The sequence below is a fragment of the Populus trichocarpa genome, chromosome 14 (genome assembly GCF_000002775.5).
Source record: "Populus trichocarpa isolate Nisqually-1 chromosome 14, P.trichocarpa_v4.1, whole genome shotgun sequence".
Taxonomy (NCBI): Eukaryota; Viridiplantae; Streptophyta; class Magnoliopsida; order Malpighiales; family Salicaceae; genus Populus; species Populus trichocarpa.
Window position 1 is genome coordinate 11,637,213 of NC_037298.2, and position 22,543 is coordinate 11,659,755.

A 22,543-nucleotide genomic window follows, 5' to 3' on the forward strand; every position below is an offset into this window, starting at 1 on the left:
GAGCTACTTCTTGGAAAGTTCTGGGTCCGGAGCAATATGTGTGACATGGAGAGCAGTTGGACAAGAAAGAAACAAAACTGAAGAAACTTTAAGAGGTTTGAAGTTACTATTTATTTTTGTATTTAAAAAATATATTTTTTATTTTTGTATTTTTTAAATTTATTTTAATATGCCGATATTTAAAATAATTTTTTAAAATATAAAAATATTATCTTAATATATTTTTAAATAAAAAATACTAAAAAAAAAACAACCCGACAAATGGCTAAGACCAAGACAAAGCTCTCATGATTTCTTGCTTTCACAGCAAGGCCTATGAAAGATGAGACAATCTCGATTAAATTATTTAAATCGTTAATGTGTCGATGAATTCTCAATCATTGCGTTAATAGAACTATCAGTAGTAATGTGAAATTCACGTAATTTCTATATATATATATATATATATATATATAAACCATCAAACTATTTAATGGCAAAAAAAGAAGAAAAACACAAGTGACAGAGAATTTTATAAAAAAAAAAATTATAGGAGTCTCAAGTTATTATATAATATTCTGATTAACTAAGACTGTCAGAAGAACTTAACTGAGAATCCATTGATAGATGAAATAGATAAGAACTGAGTCGAGATTATTTGTATAGGTTGGACTTTCTTGAGGTTAGCCCAAAAGCTTCTCTATTTATTTCATTTATTATCATTTTCTTTCCATGGGATTTTCTTTTCTGTCAACTTGTATATAGTGGAAGGAAGCATCTGTTGAAAACTATGCGCACAGCTAATCTAGGCAGTTTTGTATATATCACGTTCCCTCGATAACTTTTTCCTCGAAAGACGCCTCCTCTCTTCTTACAAGAGGAATCCTATAAATCTCAAGTTTCTGGATTCACAACTCTCTAATCCACCCACAGAAACCAGAACCTCATCAGGAAACAGTTTCAGTAGTTATTCCATTTAGGGGCTGAAACTTGCTTTTCCCTTTGGAAAAAAGGGTCGTAAATCCTCCGTAGGCATCTCATCCCTGACATCAATCCCTGCTTCTATAAGCAGCAACCAGCCAACCAACCATGGATAAGTCTTTAACAACTCTGTTGTTTTCTTGCGCTTTATTGATCTCCTTATGTGTCCCATCTCTGGCTCAAACTTGCGGAAACTATACTTTCTCTGGAAACCGATCGTACAGCACTTGCAATGACCTTCCACAGTTGAGCTGTTCTCTTCACTGGAATTACCACCCATCGAACTTGACAGCTGATATTGCATTTCGCAAATCTGGAGCATCGACATCTAACTGGATATCATGGGCTCTAAATCCTAGCCGGCAAGCGATGGCTGGTTCACAGGCTCTTGTAGCGTACCAACACCCCAATGGCTCCATTCTTGCTTACACTACCCAGTTAAATAAAAACCCAAATATGCAACCTGGTAGATTGAGTTTCGATGTCCCCAGTATTGCCGCGGAGTTTTCCTCCAATGGGGATATGATAATATTTGCAACACTTCAGCTTACAGATAGCTTGCGTTTGACCAACCAAGTTTGGCAAGAAGGTCCTATGAATGGAGGTAATCCTGGTGAACATCCCACCAACGGACAAAATGGGAAATCGATGGGGACTGTAGATTTTATAAATGGATCAGTAACAACAACCGGTGGAACTACCTCAAAACAACGAAAGAGAAATGTAAGTGGATGGTCAATTAATTATGCAGTATGTATAGCGATAGGAGGATGCTATCTGGGCATGGGTTTATTAATTAACTTGTATTTTTTTTTTCTAACTTGTAATTCTAAAGGTGATTTAATTGGTTTTTTCAGGTTCATGGAGTATTAAATGCAGTGAGTTGGGGAATTCTTATGCCTGTGGGAATCATTATAGCTAGGTACCTAAAGGTGTTCAAGTCAGCAGGTCCAGCATGGTTTTACCTGCATGTTATGTGCCAAACTTCTGGTTATGCTGTCGGTATTGCTGGATGGGCGACTGGTATAAAACTCGGAAGCGATAGTCCTGGAATTTCCTATGATACCCACAGAAATCTTGGCATGATCATCTTCGCCCTTGGAACCCTTCAGGTATTTACTAGCACATCGCTTTTTTTCTTTCTTCTAGCTTAGAGCAATTAATTGAAATTTGATTGTCATTAAACTTCTTTCAGCCTCCATTAGTACAACATGGAAAAAACAGAAAGTAAAAATAGAAGGACTTACTTTTTTAGGTTCTCTCTTCTCCGGCAAAAAAACCGATGTCCCCAGTCCACTATAATTTCTACTCAAGTAATGTAAAGTTACCTTATAGCTTAGTCTTCTCACAAATAATGCATTGCCGCCCTGTTTGCAGGTGCTTGCCTTGCTTTTGAGGCCAAAGCCAGACCACAAATACAGACTGTATTGGAACATATACCACCACACCATCGGATATACTACCGTGATTCTGAGCATTGCTAACATCTTTGAGGGATTTGATGTTTTGGACACTGAGGATAACTGGAAAAAGGCTTATACTGGTGTTCTAATATTTCTTGTGGTTGTGGCGGCTATTATGGAAGCAGTTACTTGGTTCATTGTCATTAAGAGAAAGAAGGCTGCAAGTTCTGATAAGCATGTTAATGGAGAAAATGTATATGGCTCCAGGGCACAGCAGACTGCGTAACTGATGGTTGGTTTAACATCAATTAACATGCTCTGTGTTATATGTATACACCTGATTAGAAGTTCATTAGCGAGCTTCGGTTTTTTTGTTTTTATTTCTCGGCATTCTATTACATGACGATTGATGTATTTTTGGATCACATATATGATTTAATAGAGCTTGTATTTGTTTTATTTGGTCATGATTTACAAATACAGCCTTGCTATTTCTTCTTTTGAGAAATTCTGTGATCTGCCATATTCTAGCCAGCAGGCAGGCAGGCAGGCATGCCTGCTTGCATGGATGGAGGATAACATCATCATAGTCTTCTTTGGTTATTGTATTTTTGTGTGGAGTTGAGGGTGAGATTAGAAAGCTGGTTTTATCTCCTTGTCATGTCTGCACCTGATGCCTTTGGCGGTTTGTCATACCTGGGGAAGTCATGCATGGGATTGGTCCAATTAGTAGTCATAGCCACAGAACGTTTTTAAATGAAGTCCAGCATGGCCCAGTTAGCACTCGATTGAAATGTAATAATTGACCCCTGAGCACTTCCAGAGTGGGAGGAGCTCTAGAAGGCATTTGTCATTCTCTGGTTCATGCATTATCTGATTAATGGAAAAGCAGGCGATGATTGGGAAACATCCTGTCATGGCATAGAAAGTTTCAAACAAATGTTGAGTCATGCGGTCGGAAGCAGTAAGAAGTAGAAATTCGGCTTTGGAAAATGTCAACCTTCATTTTGGAAAACTATGCGGTATGGCTGAGCATTTTCGATTCGGTCTGGTTTTGGACAAAAAAAAACAATTAAACTAAAATTATTTTTTTTCAAGTTTTTGAATCGAACCGAACCGAAAACCGGTTCGAACCAACCATGTTCGGTTCGGTTCGGTTCGGTTTTTTCCCCTTCCAAACCAATTTAAACTGAAAATTATTTCTGGGTTTTTTCATTGTTCATATTTTTTCGAGGATTTTATTTTCGTTTTATTTTTAATTTCACAGATCTGTGCTTTCTGTGCTTATTTTCTGAGAAATCTTGGCTTTCTCAACAAGTATGACTCTTTTTTAACTGGTTGGGCATGCATGATATCCAGAAATTTAATCCCGATTTTCTTTTTGTTAGATCTTTGCCCAAGAATTAAACTTAGCAAAAAGATACACAAAACAAAAGGAAAGAAGAGAAGTAATTTGACTGGAGAAAAAAAAACAAAGAAAAGATCAAAAGATATCTGTTATTAAAATGTAAAACCATCAAAACATTATTATTTGAACAAGAGGAAACAAATCAAAGAGGAAGGGCCAAACCCTTACACGCTAGTTAAAAAAATCCCCTTTTTTTACTCTCTAATCTTCCCACCACTTCGTTTTGGAGCCGCCACCACACACCTGTAAAGAAAAAACCCTAAACTCGCTCTCAATGGCGACCGATCCAACTCTGTTGCACCAACTCAGTCTCCTTCTCCAATCAAAAAGGAGAGATGCAAAGAAAAAAGGAGGGGAGATATGCAGAGAGAAAGGGAAGGGGAAGGGAGAGATGCATAGAGAAGGGGGGAGGGGCGGCTACTTTTTTGTTTAGGGAATGCAAAGAGCAAAGTTGGCTTAGGGTTAGAAAAATCATCCTATTTATAGTTGTTTTTTTTTTTTAAGTGCTGGTCTGGTGAACCGGTTCGATTAGGTTCGGTTCAATCGGTTTCAGACTTTGGAAACCGAAACCGAACCGAACCGGAATTTTTTTTGTGATTTTTTAATTGGTTAATTCGGTTTTTTTTTCGGTTCGGTTTTTTCGGTTATTTTTTTTTTCAGTTTTCTTGGTTTAATTGGTTTATCGGTTTTTTTGCTCACCCCTACTATGCGGTTATTCAAAAATATCATGAAAACTGTTTCGGAAGACTACTCTTTTAAGTCATAGGAAGATGGGATTTTCTATGAGCAATATCTCCACAAGCATCTGTGCATGAGCAATCATTGATTTCTGAAGAGGTGAGATTTTCATGGTTGATAAGATTTTACGGTATTCAACGAGGGGAAGAAACAATTAGTAGCACCTGAAATGCAGTTTGACTAAAGGCATAGGTGCTTCAAAGACATTTATATCTAAACAGAACCAACATATAATAAAATAGGAACACTCTTGTACAAGTTCTAGCAGAAGTAACAAAGACCATGGATAAACTAGATCCTAAACAGTTTCCCAAATGCAAAAATGTTGTAAATTTAACGACAATTTAAGACTCAACCTCACAATCATCTGCATCTGTGCATGAGCGCTCACCGATGATTTCTAGAGTGGCAATCTCTTTGATGACTTGAGCTTTGTCAGCTTCAAATTGTTCGTCCTCTGAAAATAATTAAGCAGAATTAATATCCTTGTTTTCATTAGCAATCTAGTATAAGGTAACAAGGACTACAAACTTCAGAACTTCGTTTTCTAATTATATCACTTTTACCTCTATCAATGCTGAAGTCGCCTAGAAACCTAAGAAGCTTGCTTCTATTTGTAACAAGTACACTGATGATCTCAGGAGGCTTTTTTTGATTTGCTACAAATAACTATCATTTACAAAAGGTTAATTAAAATATGACAGATCAATAAAAGCAGACAAAATATCTACAAGATCCAAATATCTTACTACACTACCTTGAACACATGAAACGTGTCCAGTTGTATTGTCTTATTTGAATCCTGCAAATGAAGGAACCAAGATTTATAGTGGCATAGAAGTACTAAGATTTTATACAAACACATGCACATGCTGTGTGCAAATATGGTAAATCAGAGAGGGAGGGGGCGAGAGAGAGAGAGAGAGAGAGAGAGAGAGAGAGAGAGAGAGAGAGATACCCTGAAAAGGTTCATCAAGATCCTCATGTTCTCCAATGAACTCACATACCGAACCATCACAGCAGAATTTGAGCGGTCAAGTAACATGTCTCCCAACAGCTGAAGCACGTTATATGCTAGTCAGAAAAGATGTTGTATTCTATTTCTCCTTAACAAATATCTCTGATTTTTTTTTTTGGGAAAAAACAATAAAGGAAAGCCTTCAGAGAAAATAAAATCAAAAAGGATTTTCTCCTTTCACTTTTTTTTTCAAGCTTATAGTTGCTTTCAAATATTTGAGGATATTAATTCCCAGCAATGGGATTTAGACATATACTACTGTAATTTTTTTTTTATAGAAAATCAATATAAATAAATTTGGACGAAGATGATTTTATCATAAAAAATATAAATCAACAAATGATGCAAAATGTAGATTGCTCCTGTGAATCCTGTACTACCTTGACAGCATGCCTTCTGGTTATGTAACTGGGAGATTGTAGCAATTGTGAATTGTATCCTTGGAAAAACTGGAACAAGGGAAAATTTGTTGTCACGTAAGATATTGGTAATAGGAATTAATCACTAACAAAATGGAAGGAAAAAGGTAAGTAACTAAGTGTTATGTTATGTTTAATCACACCATCAACATGGAGATTATACAGGGTAAGTATTTATCACCTCCAAGTGACATCCATGCCATTTACTTTGGTCTTATAATTCTACAGATTGTCTGATACCACTTCAAACTGGTATTTTTGCAAGCATAAATTATAAGCAATGCCTATGGTTGTCATTAATGCTCTCTGGTATGAGTAATCAGCATCCTCTTTTTTACAACGCCGTCCTCTTCAGATGAATAAGCTTAAGAAGCTCATCTAAATAACTCAATTAGTTGATTTTTTAATTAGAATGCCTTACAGTACGATCTTCGATCCAGAAATATTTTTGTAAACAATTTCACAGCTGCTTTTAAAGAAGCTCCATTGATCCTAGCAACAACAATTTATAATAGGATCAGTATTATGAACATGTGAGGGATGAATGATAGAACTGTCATTCCAATGCCTCAAGCAGAGTCTGTTCTGAGCTGTCAGCGGCCTCCTTTTTACAATGCCATCCTTTTTCAGATGAAAAGCTTTAAAAGCTCTTGCTTGCCAATGAGATGTGGCTCAACTATCATTAGTATCCTTTTTCTCCCAAGAGGTCTCTGTTCGAACCTCTCCTTTGTAAATGAAAACCTCTTGCTAACTAACTCAAGCAGTTAAACTTTTAGCTGGCTCTCTCATTGATGAAGGGTGATCTTTCTAATCCAGCAATAAATCTTAAACAAGTTCACATCATTTGTTTATGAAGTTTCACTGATCCTAGGAACAATATTGTTTAATAAGATCAGTATTATGAACATGTAAGGGATGAATGGCAATAATGAAATATCTCTGAATCTACCTCCAGTTCAATGTCTTAAGTGCTGTTGATTTTAGCAGTGAAACTAGTTGACACTCTGCTGTATTGGATCATCCACTATTCATGTTCTTTGAGAAGACTTTACAAGTTGCTGTAATATATGTATATAGGTAAACCTCACTGGAATAGAAAGGAGATATTGATTAAACTACTTACCCAGTCATAATTTGCAGAAAGAAATTCTGCAACAGTTGATCTATGCCTTGTCAGGAGCTCCTGTGAAAATGTGGCAGGGGGTCAGTGATCATACTCTTAAAATTAGAAACATATGAAGAACAATAGTACAAAAGAACAAGTTCCACCCACAACATAAGGCAAATATACTGATTATTGATAGAACTGACATATTAAAACATAATCCGAGTGTGGATTGTAGATAAATAAGTTATTGCATACATCAAGAAATCCAAACACAACATTCTGGTTAAACCTGACAAGGCCATAGGATGATGGATAGATAAATGGTAGGCCATTTGAGCTAGAAGCTTGATCCCAACTCCACAGGTAGAAGATAGCGAAGACAGTAAAACAAAGAAGAAAATATGGTTATTGTGGAGGTCGAAGGTTTTTTGCCTGCTCAGGTTTCAATGAACACATGTAAGGACTAGTAGAAATTATGTTCCTGATACAAACTTATCCTGAAGTTCTTAATCCTGCAAATTTATCATTTACATAAATATTTTGATGGTAAGAGCAGCTGCAAAGGCTTCTAAGATGGATTAGAAAAAAATGCATTAATGGATCTAATGTTACATCAAATAGGTAATCTCTTAGTCCATGAAGAATACAAGCAGTAGTTTTCTGCCTGCACGATACGCACATCAATTTTAGATGTAAAAACATAAACAAGTAAAAGAGCTGTTCAACATACTTTAAAAGTTGACTGAGCATCTGATGCTATGTCAAAATTTGGAATTTGTATGTAGGTAAAAAATTTCTTCATGTACTCTGATCCCAATACGTACCTGAGAAATCAATAAGATTTATTGAAATAAATCACGTTAATTGTGCTAATGCAGAAAGTAAGCCACATTAGACAATTCTGAAGCTAGTGTGGTCGAGCTACAGAATAAAAATGAAAAATGGTAACACGGCTACCCTTGGCATACACCTATGATGTCCTAAATTTACTTCACTTTCTCTATTTGAGGGAGGGAAGAAAGACAAAATGCCTACAACTTTGTGCTACAAGTTTCGGACAGGTAAAAAATAGATGTCGCAGGAAAAGTTAGCGATCGTTCAGTATGCATTTCGTATCTTCATGATCTTTCTGGACTACGTCTTAGATTGCAAGGCAAAACCAAATACTAATTACTAGTTTGAATTTAATCTGAACGATAATATTCATTTAAGAGGGTCAACTATGCCTAGAAATTTCCTACAATAAGCAACAACAAGATCAGCACCTCAGTTTTCTGCAGCAAAAGAATCCGGCCTTCATTTCAACTATAATATAACCTTCCATTGTCTCTAAAGACTAACAAACTGACCAGGAACAAAATCTGAACTTAGCCAGTAAACACATAGCTAATGAAAACGTTCATCATTGACCATTGCTGATAAGATTTCACAGAGTCAAATAATAAAAAATAAAAATCCAAATCATATAACTTACCTAGCCACAATCTGATGACGAATGCACTCCCTCGAAATTGCACCATAAGTTAGAGCAATGTCACCATCTTCATAACTAATCACATTAGTAGGAAATTAGTAAGAAAAAAAAAAAAACATTAACACATCACAACCACAAAGTATTGTTTCTTGACAGCAAAAGTCTATTTATTTATTTTTCGTTTACCCAGGGAGCAAAACATCCATAAGGTCTAAATTATTTTCCAGATACTCGGAAGCAATCAACCGCCCACCAACTCGTTGCCTCTGCAAAATTGCTAGAACATGAGTAGCATTTTGACGTGCCTGAAATTAACAAAGGGTGCTCATGAAACCCACATAACCGGTCTCATCAATCATAAAATAATAATAATAATAATAATAATTAAAGAAAGCATATATATTTGGTTGATGAGCTTACCCCCAAGTCGAGTTTTGGAAGACAAACAACGAGAAGGCGGAACGTATCATGCTTAAAGAACTCCCGAGCCAAATGCGCACATGCATCAGGATTCGGCTCTGCTTGTCCATTCCCAAATAAAACTATCCTCATCTCCAGAATCTGTTTGCTCAGCTCAGACATCTGCTCATCATTATTAATTTTCCATAAGATATCGATCTAAAAAAATTGAGAAAGAAAGAATAATCAGTGCATACTGAACGTACCTTTTCCTCGCGCTTGCGTTCTCGAGTTTCGGTATTCTGGTCAAGAAAGATGAGAAGATCACGTGTTTGTAGCACAAGCTCCATGGGAGTCCGGGGTTTTGGCTTGAAGAGTCCTTTCATATCTTGGACACATGCACGAGCAGGAAATCTTCTGCTGAGGATTTGGTGCAAAGAAGAAGAAGACGACGACGACGACGACGACGAGGGTTTTAGTAGCGGAATAAGAGGAGAAGAAAATGGGATGATGATAGTAAATGACAGATAAAAATATAAATGAAACCGTTTTCTTTGGCCTTGGCTTTGCTTTCTTTGGTTGTTATACTCCGATTCTTGGCACTCCATGACATGACATGAAGGTTTGTTTCTTATTTGAAGGTAGGGATGGGATAAAAACTGAAAAACTGATTAAATTGAAAAAAATAAAAAAATAAAAATTAAAAAAATCGAATTGTGAAAAAAATCGATTAAAATTTTGAAAAAATTGACTGGTTCGGTTAGGTTTTGGTTTTATAAGCCTAAAACTGAAAAAACCGAACTGAACCGAACCCAAACCCAAAAAAACCGAAAAAAACCAAGTCAAACTGGTTTGAACCGGTTTTTATCCTAAAAAACCAAACTGAAACCGATCAGTTTAAACCGATTTCATTTCGGTTTTTTTTTAAAATTCAATTTAATTATTTATTTTTAATAAAAACTAAACCGAATTAAAAATAATCATTAAGGTGCGACTTTTGGCCCCTTTCACAAAAATCTCTCCTTGCTACACACTTCTGTAAATGTACTTCTAGGTCTATTTTCGATGGTCTATACTTATATTACTTTATAATTTTATTAAGGTTTTCCTAATAATTATGGTCATGAGATGATAACAAATGGTTAAAAGGAGTTCGATTTGTTGCTTTAGATATTTCCTAGCAGTTTTGTTGGTAATTTTTAATACCAACATAATTATTTTTAAAATATAAATGATGATTTATTTATTTATTTTTAATAAAAACAACATTATTTTAATTTATATATATAAAAAAATTAGAGTTAATATGAAATAACTTGGTGATCTGGTTAAAATATGTAACTCTTGTGTTGGATCGGATTAACTACTTAATCAGGTTTAAAAACTTTAATTTTAATGATTTCCTGAAGATTTTGTAACCCTCACATGTTACAAAAATATAGTCTATGGTATGGACTTTGGAAGTATGGATCACAGTCTTTTTTATTTTTGGGTTAAATGGATGGGAAATGATATGCTCACACACTCCACACCCAGATACCTTACACAGGACTGCACATATACATTTTGATCCTAAAAAATTACAGTAATGCAAAAAGTCTTTCATAGACAGGAAAAAAAAAAACCATCTTCATATTTTGTCTTTTCTTTGTACCTTTAAAGAATTACAATGGTAATAATTACAGTTTGACCCTTTAACTTCTAAAATATAGAAGTACATAATTATTTATTCAAACTAAAAATAAGACATTATTATTATTATTATTATTATTATTATTATAAAATCACTACCTATTAATTTGTCAAATAAAAATGGGAATACTGATAGAAAAAATACATCGGTAAATTATAGTGACATTTACCAACATAAAATGACGTCGTTGATTCCATCGATAAATACCGAGGATATTACAGTTAGAAATCAATAAATGAAAAAAATAGAAATATGACGTGTCTGTCAGTGAATCTGTTGTTAATATTTAAGTTATAACCTGACATACTACTCTTCTCTCCCCCTCCCTCGTTTCTTCTTCTTCATATGTTTTATTCTGCAGAAAACAATACCTTCCTTCTATTTTATCACAAATCAAGCTCCAATCATTACAAATCCAGCCACCCTAATACTCAGTCTGTCAATATCTATGTTCTAGTTCATTTTATTTTTGAAGATTCGCTACATCAAGTAAACAAAACTACTCATTTTCTTATGTTAAAATTTTGGTATTTTTATGTAGTATATGTAGTTTGTTTGTGTTTACTTGTTTTATAGTTGTTTTTTTTTATAGAAATTTGTTGTATGAATGTATTATTTGTACATGTTAGGGTTTATTTAAGATTTTAAAAAACTATATTTGTTTGTCATTTGATGAAATTGAGTTTGATTTTGTAACTTAAGTGTTTTATAATGAAATAAATAATGAATTATTTAATGAGTACGTTCCATATTTTATCGATTTTATTGTTAAGTTGAAAATTTAGATAAATTTGGAGGTATTTGAATTTTTTTTGAAGAATATTGATAATCATTAAAGGGTACTATTAAAATAGATTGAATAATCTTGAATTCAATCAATGATAATTAATTAATTGAGTATTATTTTTATATAATAGAGTTGATATGCCAAGGATTATGTAGGGGCCAATTGGTATATTATGATTTTTATGTGTCATTTTTTAAATAAATTAATTAAATAGTAGTCATAAATAAAATTGACTGGTTTGTGGCTTTATTTATTAATGTGTATTTGTAGGTAATAAACTTTTGGGTAGTCTCTTGTATAGGAGATGTGTTACCAATTTTTTTTAAATATGATATAATGATAATGTAATTACTTTTTTTATACTTAATTTGTTTAGATGACGAAGAGAAGGTCATTAATAAGTTATACAAATAGAAGCATTGTTGTTTCTTTTGGCAGCACTTCTGATGCCATAAGTTGTTAGGTGTCAACCATAATTAGGCATCTCGGGCATAGGCACCCTCTCTCGATGCAGGCTCGTCAAGTGCAAGGCCGCCTTGCAAAGGTGATGTCCTTTTTTAGCATGATATATATACTAGGAAGTACAATGCTCAGTGAAAACCCGGCCACAACATATAAGTTTGTTTTCCTTTCCTGCACGATTAAAAAATAAACAACAATGGATATTTTTTAATAATTAATTTCAATGAACGAATGGAATTTCAGGTTTATAAATGTGGAGGCTACTAGCACGATAACATCGATGATGAAATCGTTGATGGAAATGCTTTTGTTTCAGTTGAGTCAGGTTTTCAAAAATCCTGAATGGAAACCTATGATTGATACTTGGCTCGTAAAGTTCAAGGTTATTATATATTTATAAATAATTTCTTTTTGTTATCTAATTTAGTCAATTTTTTTAATTTTGATAAACTAATTGTTTTATGAAATTTATATGGAAGGAAAAAAATTTCTGGAAAGAGGCTAACAACAATGTTGCTAGGAGGTTGTGAGAGAATTACAACGTCATTAGGTAAGATTGAATTCAAAATGTGATATATTTTTTTAAATGCTTAAATTTAATTTTTCATAATCATGATGAAATATAATTTTGTTTAAGAACTAGGTTGCATGATTTTTGGTATGAGACGCAAAAAAAAAAATCAAAGAAATATGCAAAAGAAAAGGGTTTTTCAGTCTAGCAAGACGTAGCAGTGTGGAGGGATTTCAAACCTCCACGTGCCTCGGAGGCTATCTAGGATGCTTATATCTAGCACATGACATCTATGCATTTCATGCGACGATCATCATTCGGTGTAGAGAACCAAAACAAAGAGATTCATGGTTCCATTACCATATACATTAACGAATCCATTCTATTTGTATCAAATGCAAAACAAATGATAATATTCTATTTTATAAATAATTTTTTTTATAATTTTTGTATTATATGAGAATATTTAACTAATGGTAGCTTCCTTTTGCAGGCTATGGTGCTTAGATACAATCTAAGACCAATAAAGCTTTTTGTTAAAACTCACATACAAAATAAGGACCATTAGAAACGGGTGCAACAACTCATGAATAACCGAGCTCAAAAGTTCATGATAAGTTGAATTTCAATAATTTTTTTAAGTTATTATTTTTTAAAATTGCTGAATATTTTTCAAGGAACATATAACACTTGATTGCAAGAGAGATACAAGGACGATTTTTCTACCCATCTAGAACTTAATCCTGACTTGTGGATGGAGGCTAGATCTTCTAGTGGACTTGATAGAAATTGAGTTTATAATATCTTCGGCATTATGGATGAGGATATGCGTACGAACTGTAATGTATCAACCATTGGTTCCTTAAAATCAGGTTCGAGCCAGTAATCTCTGGTTGTCCAGGTGATTATGCGAGAACAATTTGAAGCTCATACGACTTGACTTCGTGCTAAGATGGCCCAACTTAGGTCATTGACACTGACTTAAAGGATAAAGTGAATGTCCTCAAGTAGATGTTGTCAACCCTTACTGATACATGTGGTCTACCTTGTTGTCCATCTAGTTTCGGCAAAGATCCTCCTCCTCCTCCTCCTCCTCCTCCTCCTCCTCTTCCAGCTTCTGTCCACTAGGTAAATTGTATTCAATAATATTTTTTAAATTATTGGTTTTTTTTATTTTAGTTTTATTCTTTTGAATTTTTTCCTTTTTTTGTTTATTTTTTTTAAAAAAATATTAAATACAATATTGATATAATTACCGACAGATCTTAAATTACAGACAAAATGACCTTGAAATTACATGACTTTGTCAATGACAATTAGAAATGGAATTACCGACGAATTAAGTCTCTTGAAAATTTCCAGAGAGTTTAGACAAAATTACAAGACTTGCCATTATTATATGTAAATTTCTAACAATTTAATTTTGTCGGTAATATACATATGATCATCGATGAATTTACCAACTGTTTATTTTATCTGTAATATGCTATAAGCAACAATGAATTTACTAACGAAATGGACGCCAATAATTTTTTTGTTTGGCATACTATTTTTGTTTGTAAACCTATCAATAATTATATTACTAATGGAATAATTGATAAAATATAAATCATTAATGATATGTTTATTGATGATTAATTGCCGTAAGTGATTCCATCATTATGCGATGATATTCTGGTAGTGAATAGAATATTAAGAATATAATAAACTAATGTTTTATCTTACTCACTTCAATATCAAACAAATGATAAATGGATAATAAATAAAAATAATGAAAATACCTTATTAAGTTAAAATAAGATTTTTAAGGAATAAGTTAATGACAAATATTTTTAAATGAAAAAAGAATAAAAATCTCAATATTTTGCATGCAAAATAAATGAGATTTTTTCTTGAATTATGGAATTTTAAACATTTAGAAACTATTTTAAAACTATAAATTAGATAGATTATCATTTGTTTATATTCTATAAAAACTCATGGATTCTCTTAAATATGATATTCGAGTCTAAGATTAAAGTTGGCTAAATTGTGTAATATAACTAAGATAAAATCTTAAGGATTGATGCTCGAGTCTAAGATAAAAAGCACAATAAAATTTGAATAAAGATGGAATTGGCTAAATTATACAATTTACTATAACATCTCGATGTTTTATGGTAAATGCACCATGTAAACTTTTACGTTTCATTATTCACACCATTCTTCATAGTGAATTTTTTTGTGGTCCCTAATCTATTTTTTTTTAATTTTTTTTGCATTTCAGTTATTAATTTTTTTTAAAAAATTTATCTTTACAGGTTAAGTTGACATATTTTATTTGTGTTGAAATTTGTTTCAATTTGCATGTTTTTATATATTCTACGAGTCATAGAATATTTCAACATTAAATTAAAACTTGATTTAATGATATAGAATTTTAGGTTAATGTTAAAAGAATTTGAAAAAAAAAATCAAATTAAAAAAAAACAACAGAGCTGTTTTTTGAAAAGGCACGAAAAACATCAATTTCATCCTCAAGTACAAACTTGGTTTTTATGTTTGGATTGAAGACTTTATTTTTTTTATGTTTTATTCTTTGAATTTTGAGGAAATAAAGAAAAAGTAGTTGGAAAAAGAAGAAGAGAGGGGAAGTGTTTGCTTGCTATATCATGGCTATAAAAAAGATCGATCAATGGGTTCATTTTATAGAAGAGAGTTTGATAGAGATATTCTTAAACATGTAAAAAAAAAAAAAGGAATAGGAATCATGATTTTTTTATTTATTTAGTATGGTTTTAGATTTTTTGAATTGACTAGATAATGTTTTAGAGTTGAAAATGTCTTTATTGAGATTTATAGAATCTTTTTGTGGTGTTTTTAAGTGAAAACAAGTTGAAAATATATTTTTAAGTAAAAAATTAGGTCTTTAATTTTTCTCAATCACCGGAGATTATCAAAAAAATACTTTAGCAGATGACGCGTTATTTACTAGGATGAACGATGTATCATTCGTAAAAAAAAAAAAACAATAGAGTGGATAACATTTGAGTTTTTATTTTTTATTTTTAGTCAAATGTGTTTAGATGTTTTTATTTTTTGACATACATAACAGTCTAATGTTTTTTTTAAAAAAAATTTCAATGTTATTTTAATTTAAATCTTTAATTAATACCTTCCTTCATGTTTAATTTTTTTAACTAACTTTTTTTAATTTATTTGTTCATATATTTTTTTAATTTATTTTATTAAATGTTATTTTTATGGTTTGCAATTAAAAAAATTAAAATACTGAAAAATGCTTCTATATTTCTAATCTCTTTTTCTTATATGAAAAATTGACTTAAAAATATTATTATAGTGCGTGGCGTGATATTTTATATCTATTTAAAATGTTTAAAATGTTATTTTTAAAATATGTTTATTTAAAATATATTATTTAAATATTAACACGTTAAAATAATAATAAAAAACTAAAATTTAAGAACCGAGGAGTAAAATTGCAATTTTTAATCTCGTTATTGACTGGTTAGCCACCCATATCAGGTAAGCTCCTTGAGCTGAGAAGCACAGAAACATCAACCACCCAAAAAGACGAGAAAAATCAAAAGTAAAGCCATGTTTGTGTTGCACAAAATGGCCACATCTCCCTCTTCATCTCTCTGCTCTTTCTCTCTTTTCCTCTCCAAACCCTCCTCACTGCCTCTTCTGAAACCCCCGTTATTATCCCTCCACTCTCCTCCTCTCAAAAGATTCATTTCCACTGCATCAGAACTGCAACATGACACCCAAGCTAGGAGGAGGACTCTTCTTGGGTCTCCTTATACCAAAACAAGTCCTCTACTTTCCCTATCTACTGCAGCTATTGCCACCGAGTCTGCCACCGTTTCCCATAACGACACAGCAGAGAATGAGGAAACTGAAAAACTCGTGCTTCCCACCAATGATTCATCCGAGAAACTTCTCAGAATTCGCCACACGGTAAACTCATATTTTTCCCATTTTTATTTGGATGTTTCCTCCTTCCGTTTGTTTTCATCAATGGTAAAGTTCTTTTCTTTTTTCTTTTTTCCTTTTGGGTATGTTTGCTGTAGTGTGCACATGTGATGGCTATGGCAGTTCAAAAGCTGTATCCTGAAGCTAAAGTGACAATTGGGCCTTGGATAGAAAATGGGTTTTACTATGATTTTGATATGGACCCTTTGACTGATAAAGACCTCAAGAGGATTAAGAAGGAGATGGTGAGTTTAGTTTAATCATTCTATGTCTGTTAATTAGTATTTAAAGTAATTGTTTTTAGGATTTGTAATAATGGGGAAAGGTCATGAGCCTGGGAAAAATGTTTTCAGGGTACGGAATTTATTTCTTAAATCAATCTGTAGGATCGTATCATTGGTCGAAATTTACCGCTTGCAAGGGAAGATGTTTCTAGAGATGAAGCACAGAGGAGAATAATGGCTGTTAATGAACCTTACAAGATGGAGATTTTGGAAAGCATTAAAGAAGATCCCATCACTATCTATCATATTGGTAATGCTTGTCATTTTTTTTATGTAATTTTTGTATGTAGTAATCACGCTGCTGTCTTTGACAGGCTAATCATTTGCATATATACATGAGTTTTGGTTCTATTAGTGTACCAAATTATTAAATGGAGGTGAATGGTGTGGCGAGGGCTTTGAATCGTATAGACATAAAAATGCAATTGTGTTTAATTGTTTTACTCTTGACTGACTTTTGCTGGATAACTGGTTTTGTTTCCAGGCGATGAGTGGTGGGATCTTTGTGCGGGACCTCATGTTGAATCTACTGGAAATATTAATAGGAAAGCTGTTGAGCTTGAGTCTGTTGCTGGTGCTTACTGGAGAGGAGATGAAAAGAAACCAATGCTGCAGAGGATCTATGGAACAGCTTGGGAGAATGAAGACCAGCTAAAAGCATACCTTCACTTTAAAGAAGAGGCTAAACGTCGAGACCACAGACGCCTTGGCCAAGATCTTGATCTCTTTTCTATACAGGTATTACTTTCCTGAAATTGTTAATCAGAAAAATGTAACCCCTTGATGTTGTTCTTTGTCTTATGTATTTTATTACAAACAATGTGGAATTTCCATGTTGCAGGATGAAGCTGGTGGAGGCTTAGTCTTCTGGCATCCAAAAGGTGCTGTTATTAGACATATTATTGAAGATTCGTGGAAGAAAACACATATAGAACATGGCTATGATTTGTTATACACTCCCCATGTGGCAAAGGCAGATCTATGGAAGATTAGTGGTCATCTGGACTTTTATAGGGAGAATATGTTTGATCAGATGAAGATTGAGGATGAACAATACCAACTTCGACCTATGAATTGCCCTTACCATATTTTGTTATACAAAAGAAAGCTCAACTCTTATCGTGATTTCCCAATCAGGGTTGCAGAGCTAGGAACAGTATATAGATATGAGTTGTCTGGAAGCTTACACGGTCTTTTCCGTGTAAGAGGTTTTACCCAGGTAGTCTCTAAAATCTTTGATTATCTTTTAACTGTAAATTTTTGCACATGATATTTTAACTGTTATTCAATTTTGTTGCAAATGAGTGTGTGGCCTCTTTGATGAACAGCTACAATTTTATTTTGGTTTTTCTATGATCTGCTTGTAGGTTTCACATGATTTTATGCATATGCATATAGGTTGCATGATCTTATGTTAGCAGTGCAAAGGTAACTGATTAAATTGTGAAGGGCAACATCAAAACTCCTTGGTGTATCAATTTGCTTGTGTTTGATTGTGCCAATGTCCTCACCATATGCAATTTCCGTCTATCTCTTATTGTGGATGCAGTAACAATGGGAAGTTACTGCTGATGTAATGTTTAAATTGTCAACAGGACAATTGGCATGATATTGTGCAATACAACATTGGTTGGGTTGGTTGGAGGTTGGAATGGGCCAGGGCGACGGGTGCTACTTTTCCCTCTTATAATCACAGCATCACATATGTTCGGCAATAACATTTATTTTCAAATGCTTTGCAGGATGATGCACATATATTTTGCTTAGAAGATCAAATCAAAGATGAAATTAGGGGTGTCCTAGATCTTACAGAAGAGATACTATTGCAATTTGGTTTCAGACGGTATGAAGTTAATCTCTCAACTAGGCCTGAAAAATCTGTGGGAGATGATGATATATGGGAAAAAGCAACATCTGCCCTTAGAGATGCTTTGGATGACAAGGGGTGGAGCTTTCAAATTGATGAAGGTGGCGGTGCCTTTTATGGTCCAAAAATTGATCTTAAGATTGAGGATGCTCTTGGAAGAAAGTGGCAGTGCTCTACTATACAGGTAGTTTTTAAATTGTTGCAAGCTGAACTTTTTTTACTGGGTTTCAACAGCTTGATTAGATTGGCATGACTAGATTTTTTTGAGCGATATATCACTATATATACATATATAACCAGTTCTCTCTGGCTCACACCTAATGCTATTATTTTTTAGAATATGGCTGTACTGAGTCAATTGTTAGCATCCATGCATGGCAATGTTGAACTTTTGTAATTGACCAATACTGCCACCTTTAAAATGCGCAGGTTGATTTCAATTTACCTCAGAGATTTGATGTTACTTATGTTGATTCAAACACGGAGAAAAAGCGGCCTATCATGATACATAGAGCGGTGCTTGGATCCTTGGAGCGGTTTTTTGGGGTCCTCATAGAGCATTATGCTGGAGACTTTCCATTGTGGCTTTCTCCAGTACAGGTCCGCATTTTACCAGTAACAGACACACAGGTATGCATGACCTATTATTATGAATTTCAGAGTTCCTGTCTTATTATTCATATTAATGACCGTACATTAGCAAGTGTTCTCCAAGACTTGAGGTTATTAACATTTCATATAAAATTGTGTGCGACTCAGCTTGAATATTGCAAAGAGGTGATCAGCAAACTGAAAGGCAATGGTATTCGGGCTGAAGTTTGCCAAGGCGAGCGCCTGCCAAAGCTCATTAGAAATGCAGAGAAGCAGAAAATTCCTTTAATGGCAGTTGTGGGCCCCAAGGAGGCTGAGACGCAAACTGTTACAATTAGATCTAGGTTTAGTGGGGAGGTTGGGACCATCGAAATTGATGATTTTATAAGCAGAATCAAGTCAGCCATTGAAAGGAGAACTTCATTATGAAGTTCTTCTTGGAAATTGATGTCCATCTTATTTGTTTAACATGCTTGTATAAAATACAAGAGGAAAATAGAAAATAAATACACTGTTACTGGAGAAATTATTCTTATACAAATACATATGGAAACTAGAGCTTTTCTCCATGCGTTGTTCAGTTTTTGCCCTTGAAGAACCTTCGTATTTTTCCATTTCCTTTCCCAGGTTTCAGATTTTTTTATTGTATTTCTGCTTATAAATCTTCTGAAAAATTTCAAGAACAATAATATTTCCTTGCAAAACCTCGTCGGCTGGATGTTGTTATTGTAACTAGTAGATTAGTAATGGCCGATAATGATGTTTGATTAACCACTCTGATTATTCTGCAGACAATTTTCGATAGCATTACCATAGTCGGTCTAGAACTGATAATAATGAAAGAGTTGGATTATTACAGAACACAGTTAATCTGGCATGGTCGGCACCTTCGAGAAATATTGTGGTGACTGCTTCTATGGCAGCCAATCAAAATTTCCTTTAGGATCAAGAATAGTGAAAGTGCCACGGCTTGTGCAGATGCCCAAATCTGTCAAGTCAATTCTCTACACAACACCGCCACCACTCAAATCTTTGACCTTACAATACCATTATTCACACGGTTATGTTAAACCACTGTATCATTAACTTAATTAATAGTGACTTGCCATTTATAGAGGCAAAATAAGCTTTGCACAATAATCTTTCTTTTCATAAAGAGCAAGCATTATACCCTCTCCATGTGAAGCCCAAAAGATGCTGCAGGTTAGCAAGGATGTCAGGTAAATCACCATGACCTCTGAATTAGGAGGAAAAGTTTACTGAGAGGACCAAAATAGCCAAGGGATTTAGAGGTCTCAAAGATAAACTAGAAATCCCACCTAAATTTAGGCTGAATTTGTGGCATTGATGTTCCTTGAATACACTATAAAAGTAAAAACGAGAACCGATGAGTTCAAGATGAAACTAAGAAGCTCAAGGCAATAAGAAAAGGCTGAAATATAAGAAAAGAAGGCTAACAAGATACATGGGTTTCGAAATGATGGCCGCAGGAGTTGCATACCATTTGTGCTTCTTGCTATTAGTCACCCAAGTACAAGGTTTTTTTGATGTGAAAGCCTATGGAGCGAAGGCTAATGGCATGACAGATGATAGCAAGGTACAAGATGAGAACTTTTGTCTTGAATTTCGTCCTGAACATTTTCTCCAAATTCAGTTTGCCTAAGGTCTTGTGTTGTTGTAGGCTATAAACAGCGCTTGGAAAGATATGCTTGTGCTGCCAAAGAAGCCAGCACGGTGGTGATAGCAAAAGGGAACTACATGGTCGGTCCACTGAAATTCGAAGGACCTTGCACAGCCCCTGTAACGGTGAAGGTTCAAGGAACTCTCAAGGCTCCAGCAGACCCCAAGCGACTGCGTGATGATTGGGTCGCTTTCCGGAATGTCGAAGGATTAACTGTCTCAGGCAGTGGAATATTCGATGGTCAAGGAGCAATTGCTTGGTCCGTAAATAATTGTGCGAACTTGGAAATGCAATTCCTAGCCCACAGTAAGTCCTAATATCTCAAAGACTAATTAAACATGCATGGTTTTTATTTTGTTTAACCTGGTGTTGATTTTTTTGAACAGAATTTACAATTCACAAAGCTGACCAACTCGAAAATAGAAGGGATTACGTTCTGAACAGCAAGCTGTTTCACATGAACATTTTCAACTGCAATAATGTGACCTTCCAAAACATTGTGATCAATGCGCCCAAAAACAGCCTCAACACTGATGGGATTCATATCGGTCGATCAACTATGGTCAATATTACAGGCGCAACCATAAGAACTGGGGATGATTGTGTCTCTCTTGGCGATGGCTGCCAACAAATAAACGTTGAGAAAGTAACCTGCGGACCAGGCCATGGCATTAGTATAGGAAGCCTTGGCAGATACCATGATGAACAGCCAGTTATCGGAGTTACAGTGAGGAATTGCACCCTCACAAACACTGAAAATGGTGTTAGGATTAAAACATGGCCAGCTTCCCCCAGTGGCGTAGCTTCAAATGTTAATTTTGAGGATATTATCATGAACAATGTTAGCAACCCTCCTATTCTTATTGACCAAGAATACTGCCTTTGTAATAACTGCCTGGCAAAGGTACTTGAGATTTTTTATCTATCTTAATTATTTTGTTTTCTTTTACTCCGAATTTTCAAAAGAAAAGAACAGGACTAGCTACCTGATGATTTCTTCTGTTTTCAAGGTTCCCTCGCGTGTTAAGATCTCCGATGTTAGAGTCGAAGGCATACGGGGCACCTCTGCAACTCAAGTGGCAGTGAAAATTGTTTGTAGCAGAGGCCTACCATGCCAAAATGTTTCTGTTGAGGATATCAACTTGGAATACAATGGAAAAGAAGGGAGCTCAACATCTCTATGCGCAAACGTGATCGAAGCCCCAAGTCTCCGGGAAAGTATTTCCAGCCACCTGTACTCCGTCTGCTTAACCTTCTTCTAGCTAGCTGCTATTCACTTCTTATATATAATTGTAAATGCTACCTCCTGGCAGCCCCTCATGCTAGCTTACATGCATGAATGGCCTCTTTTTTCGACCTATACTGTATAAATTGTTTTTGGATAAGTAGAATTACGCCATTTTGGCTATGGCACATGCCTTCTCCACCATCAAGTCTCCCAGAAGAATGGCAGTTCATATATATTGCAGGTCCTTAAGATCCTTAAGACGACATTACAAAATATTTTCCAAGTAATTTTTTCCTTAAATTAATTTGATCAGTTTTGAACTTTTAAGCATCCATGTTACACTCAATTCTAATTGTAAAAGCTAATGGAGTTGCTAACTTGCTAAGCAGGGTAAGGAACACTGCAGGTGAAGCACAGAAAAAAATAGAAAATAATCAAACTCAAAATACAATTTATTTATTTTTAAATAAAAGGCATAGGCATTTTCTACATTGCACAGTGCATTGCATTGTATCACAATTAACTATGGACTTCAAT

The 22,543-nt window shown here is 34.3% G+C and overlaps 4 protein-coding genes across 5 annotated transcripts; 3 read left to right on the forward strand and 1 right to left on the reverse strand.

Moving 5' to 3' along the window:
* The first annotated feature begins 763 nt into the window (after positions 1-763).
* LOC7455976 (cytochrome b561 and DOMON domain-containing protein At5g47530) lies at positions 764-2,822 on the forward strand. The gene is made up of 3 exons (XM_002320468.4): positions 764-1,683; positions 1,818-2,072; positions 2,338-2,822. The coding sequence occupies exons 1-3, from the start codon at positions 1,069-1,071 to the stop codon at positions 2,647-2,649; spliced, it is 1,182 nt and encodes a 393-aa protein (XP_002320504.3). The 5' UTR covers positions 764-1,068; the 3' UTR covers positions 2,650-2,822.
* Positions 2,823-3,843: 1,021 nt separating this feature from the next.
* On the reverse strand, positions 3,844-9,550 carry LOC7468546 (putative MO25-like protein At5g47540). Of its 2 annotated transcripts, none has more exons than XM_024585005.2 (11): positions 9,194-9,550; positions 8,949-9,110; positions 8,715-8,794; positions 8,529-8,603; positions 7,785-7,878; positions 7,070-7,129; positions 5,908-5,976; positions 5,468-5,566; positions 5,267-5,311; positions 5,076-5,178; positions 3,844-4,966 (listed from the first exon to the last, which is right to left on the reverse strand). In XM_024585005.2, exons 1-11 carry the CDS (start codon positions 9,533-9,535, stop codon positions 4,854-4,856), a joined length of 1,242 nt encoding a protein of 413 aa, XP_024440773.2. In that variant the 5' UTR covers positions 9,536-9,550; the 3' UTR covers positions 3,844-4,853. The 2 variants fall into 2 exon arrangements, with proteins under 2 accessions (XP_024440773.2, XP_002321166.4); XM_002321130.4 differs by having other exon boundaries at positions 8,715-8,833.
* A 6,354-nt stretch (positions 9,551-15,904) lies between these two features.
* Positions 15,905-19,666, forward strand: LOC7455977 (threonine--tRNA ligase, chloroplastic/mitochondrial 2). Its single transcript, XM_002320469.4, has 8 exons — positions 15,905-16,340; positions 16,454-16,600; positions 16,742-16,889; positions 17,124-17,377; positions 17,481-17,858; positions 18,382-18,690; positions 18,936-19,136; positions 19,266-19,666. Exons 1-8 carry the CDS (start codon positions 15,978-15,980, stop codon positions 19,524-19,526), a joined length of 2,061 nt encoding a protein of 686 aa, XP_002320505.4. The 5' UTR covers positions 15,905-15,977; the 3' UTR covers positions 19,527-19,666.
* A 139-nt stretch (positions 19,667-19,805) lies between these two features.
* On the forward strand, positions 19,806-22,214 carry LOC18105348 (exopolygalacturonase clone GBGA483-like). Its single transcript, XM_024585725.2, has 4 exons — positions 19,806-20,694; positions 20,779-21,084; positions 21,165-21,682; positions 21,789-22,214. The coding sequence occupies exons 2-4, from the start codon at positions 20,856-20,858 to the stop codon at positions 22,038-22,040; spliced, it is 999 nt and encodes a 332-aa protein (XP_024441493.2). The 5' UTR covers positions 19,806-20,694; positions 20,779-20,855; the 3' UTR covers positions 22,041-22,214.
* The last annotated feature ends 329 nt before the right edge of the window (positions 22,215-22,543 follow it).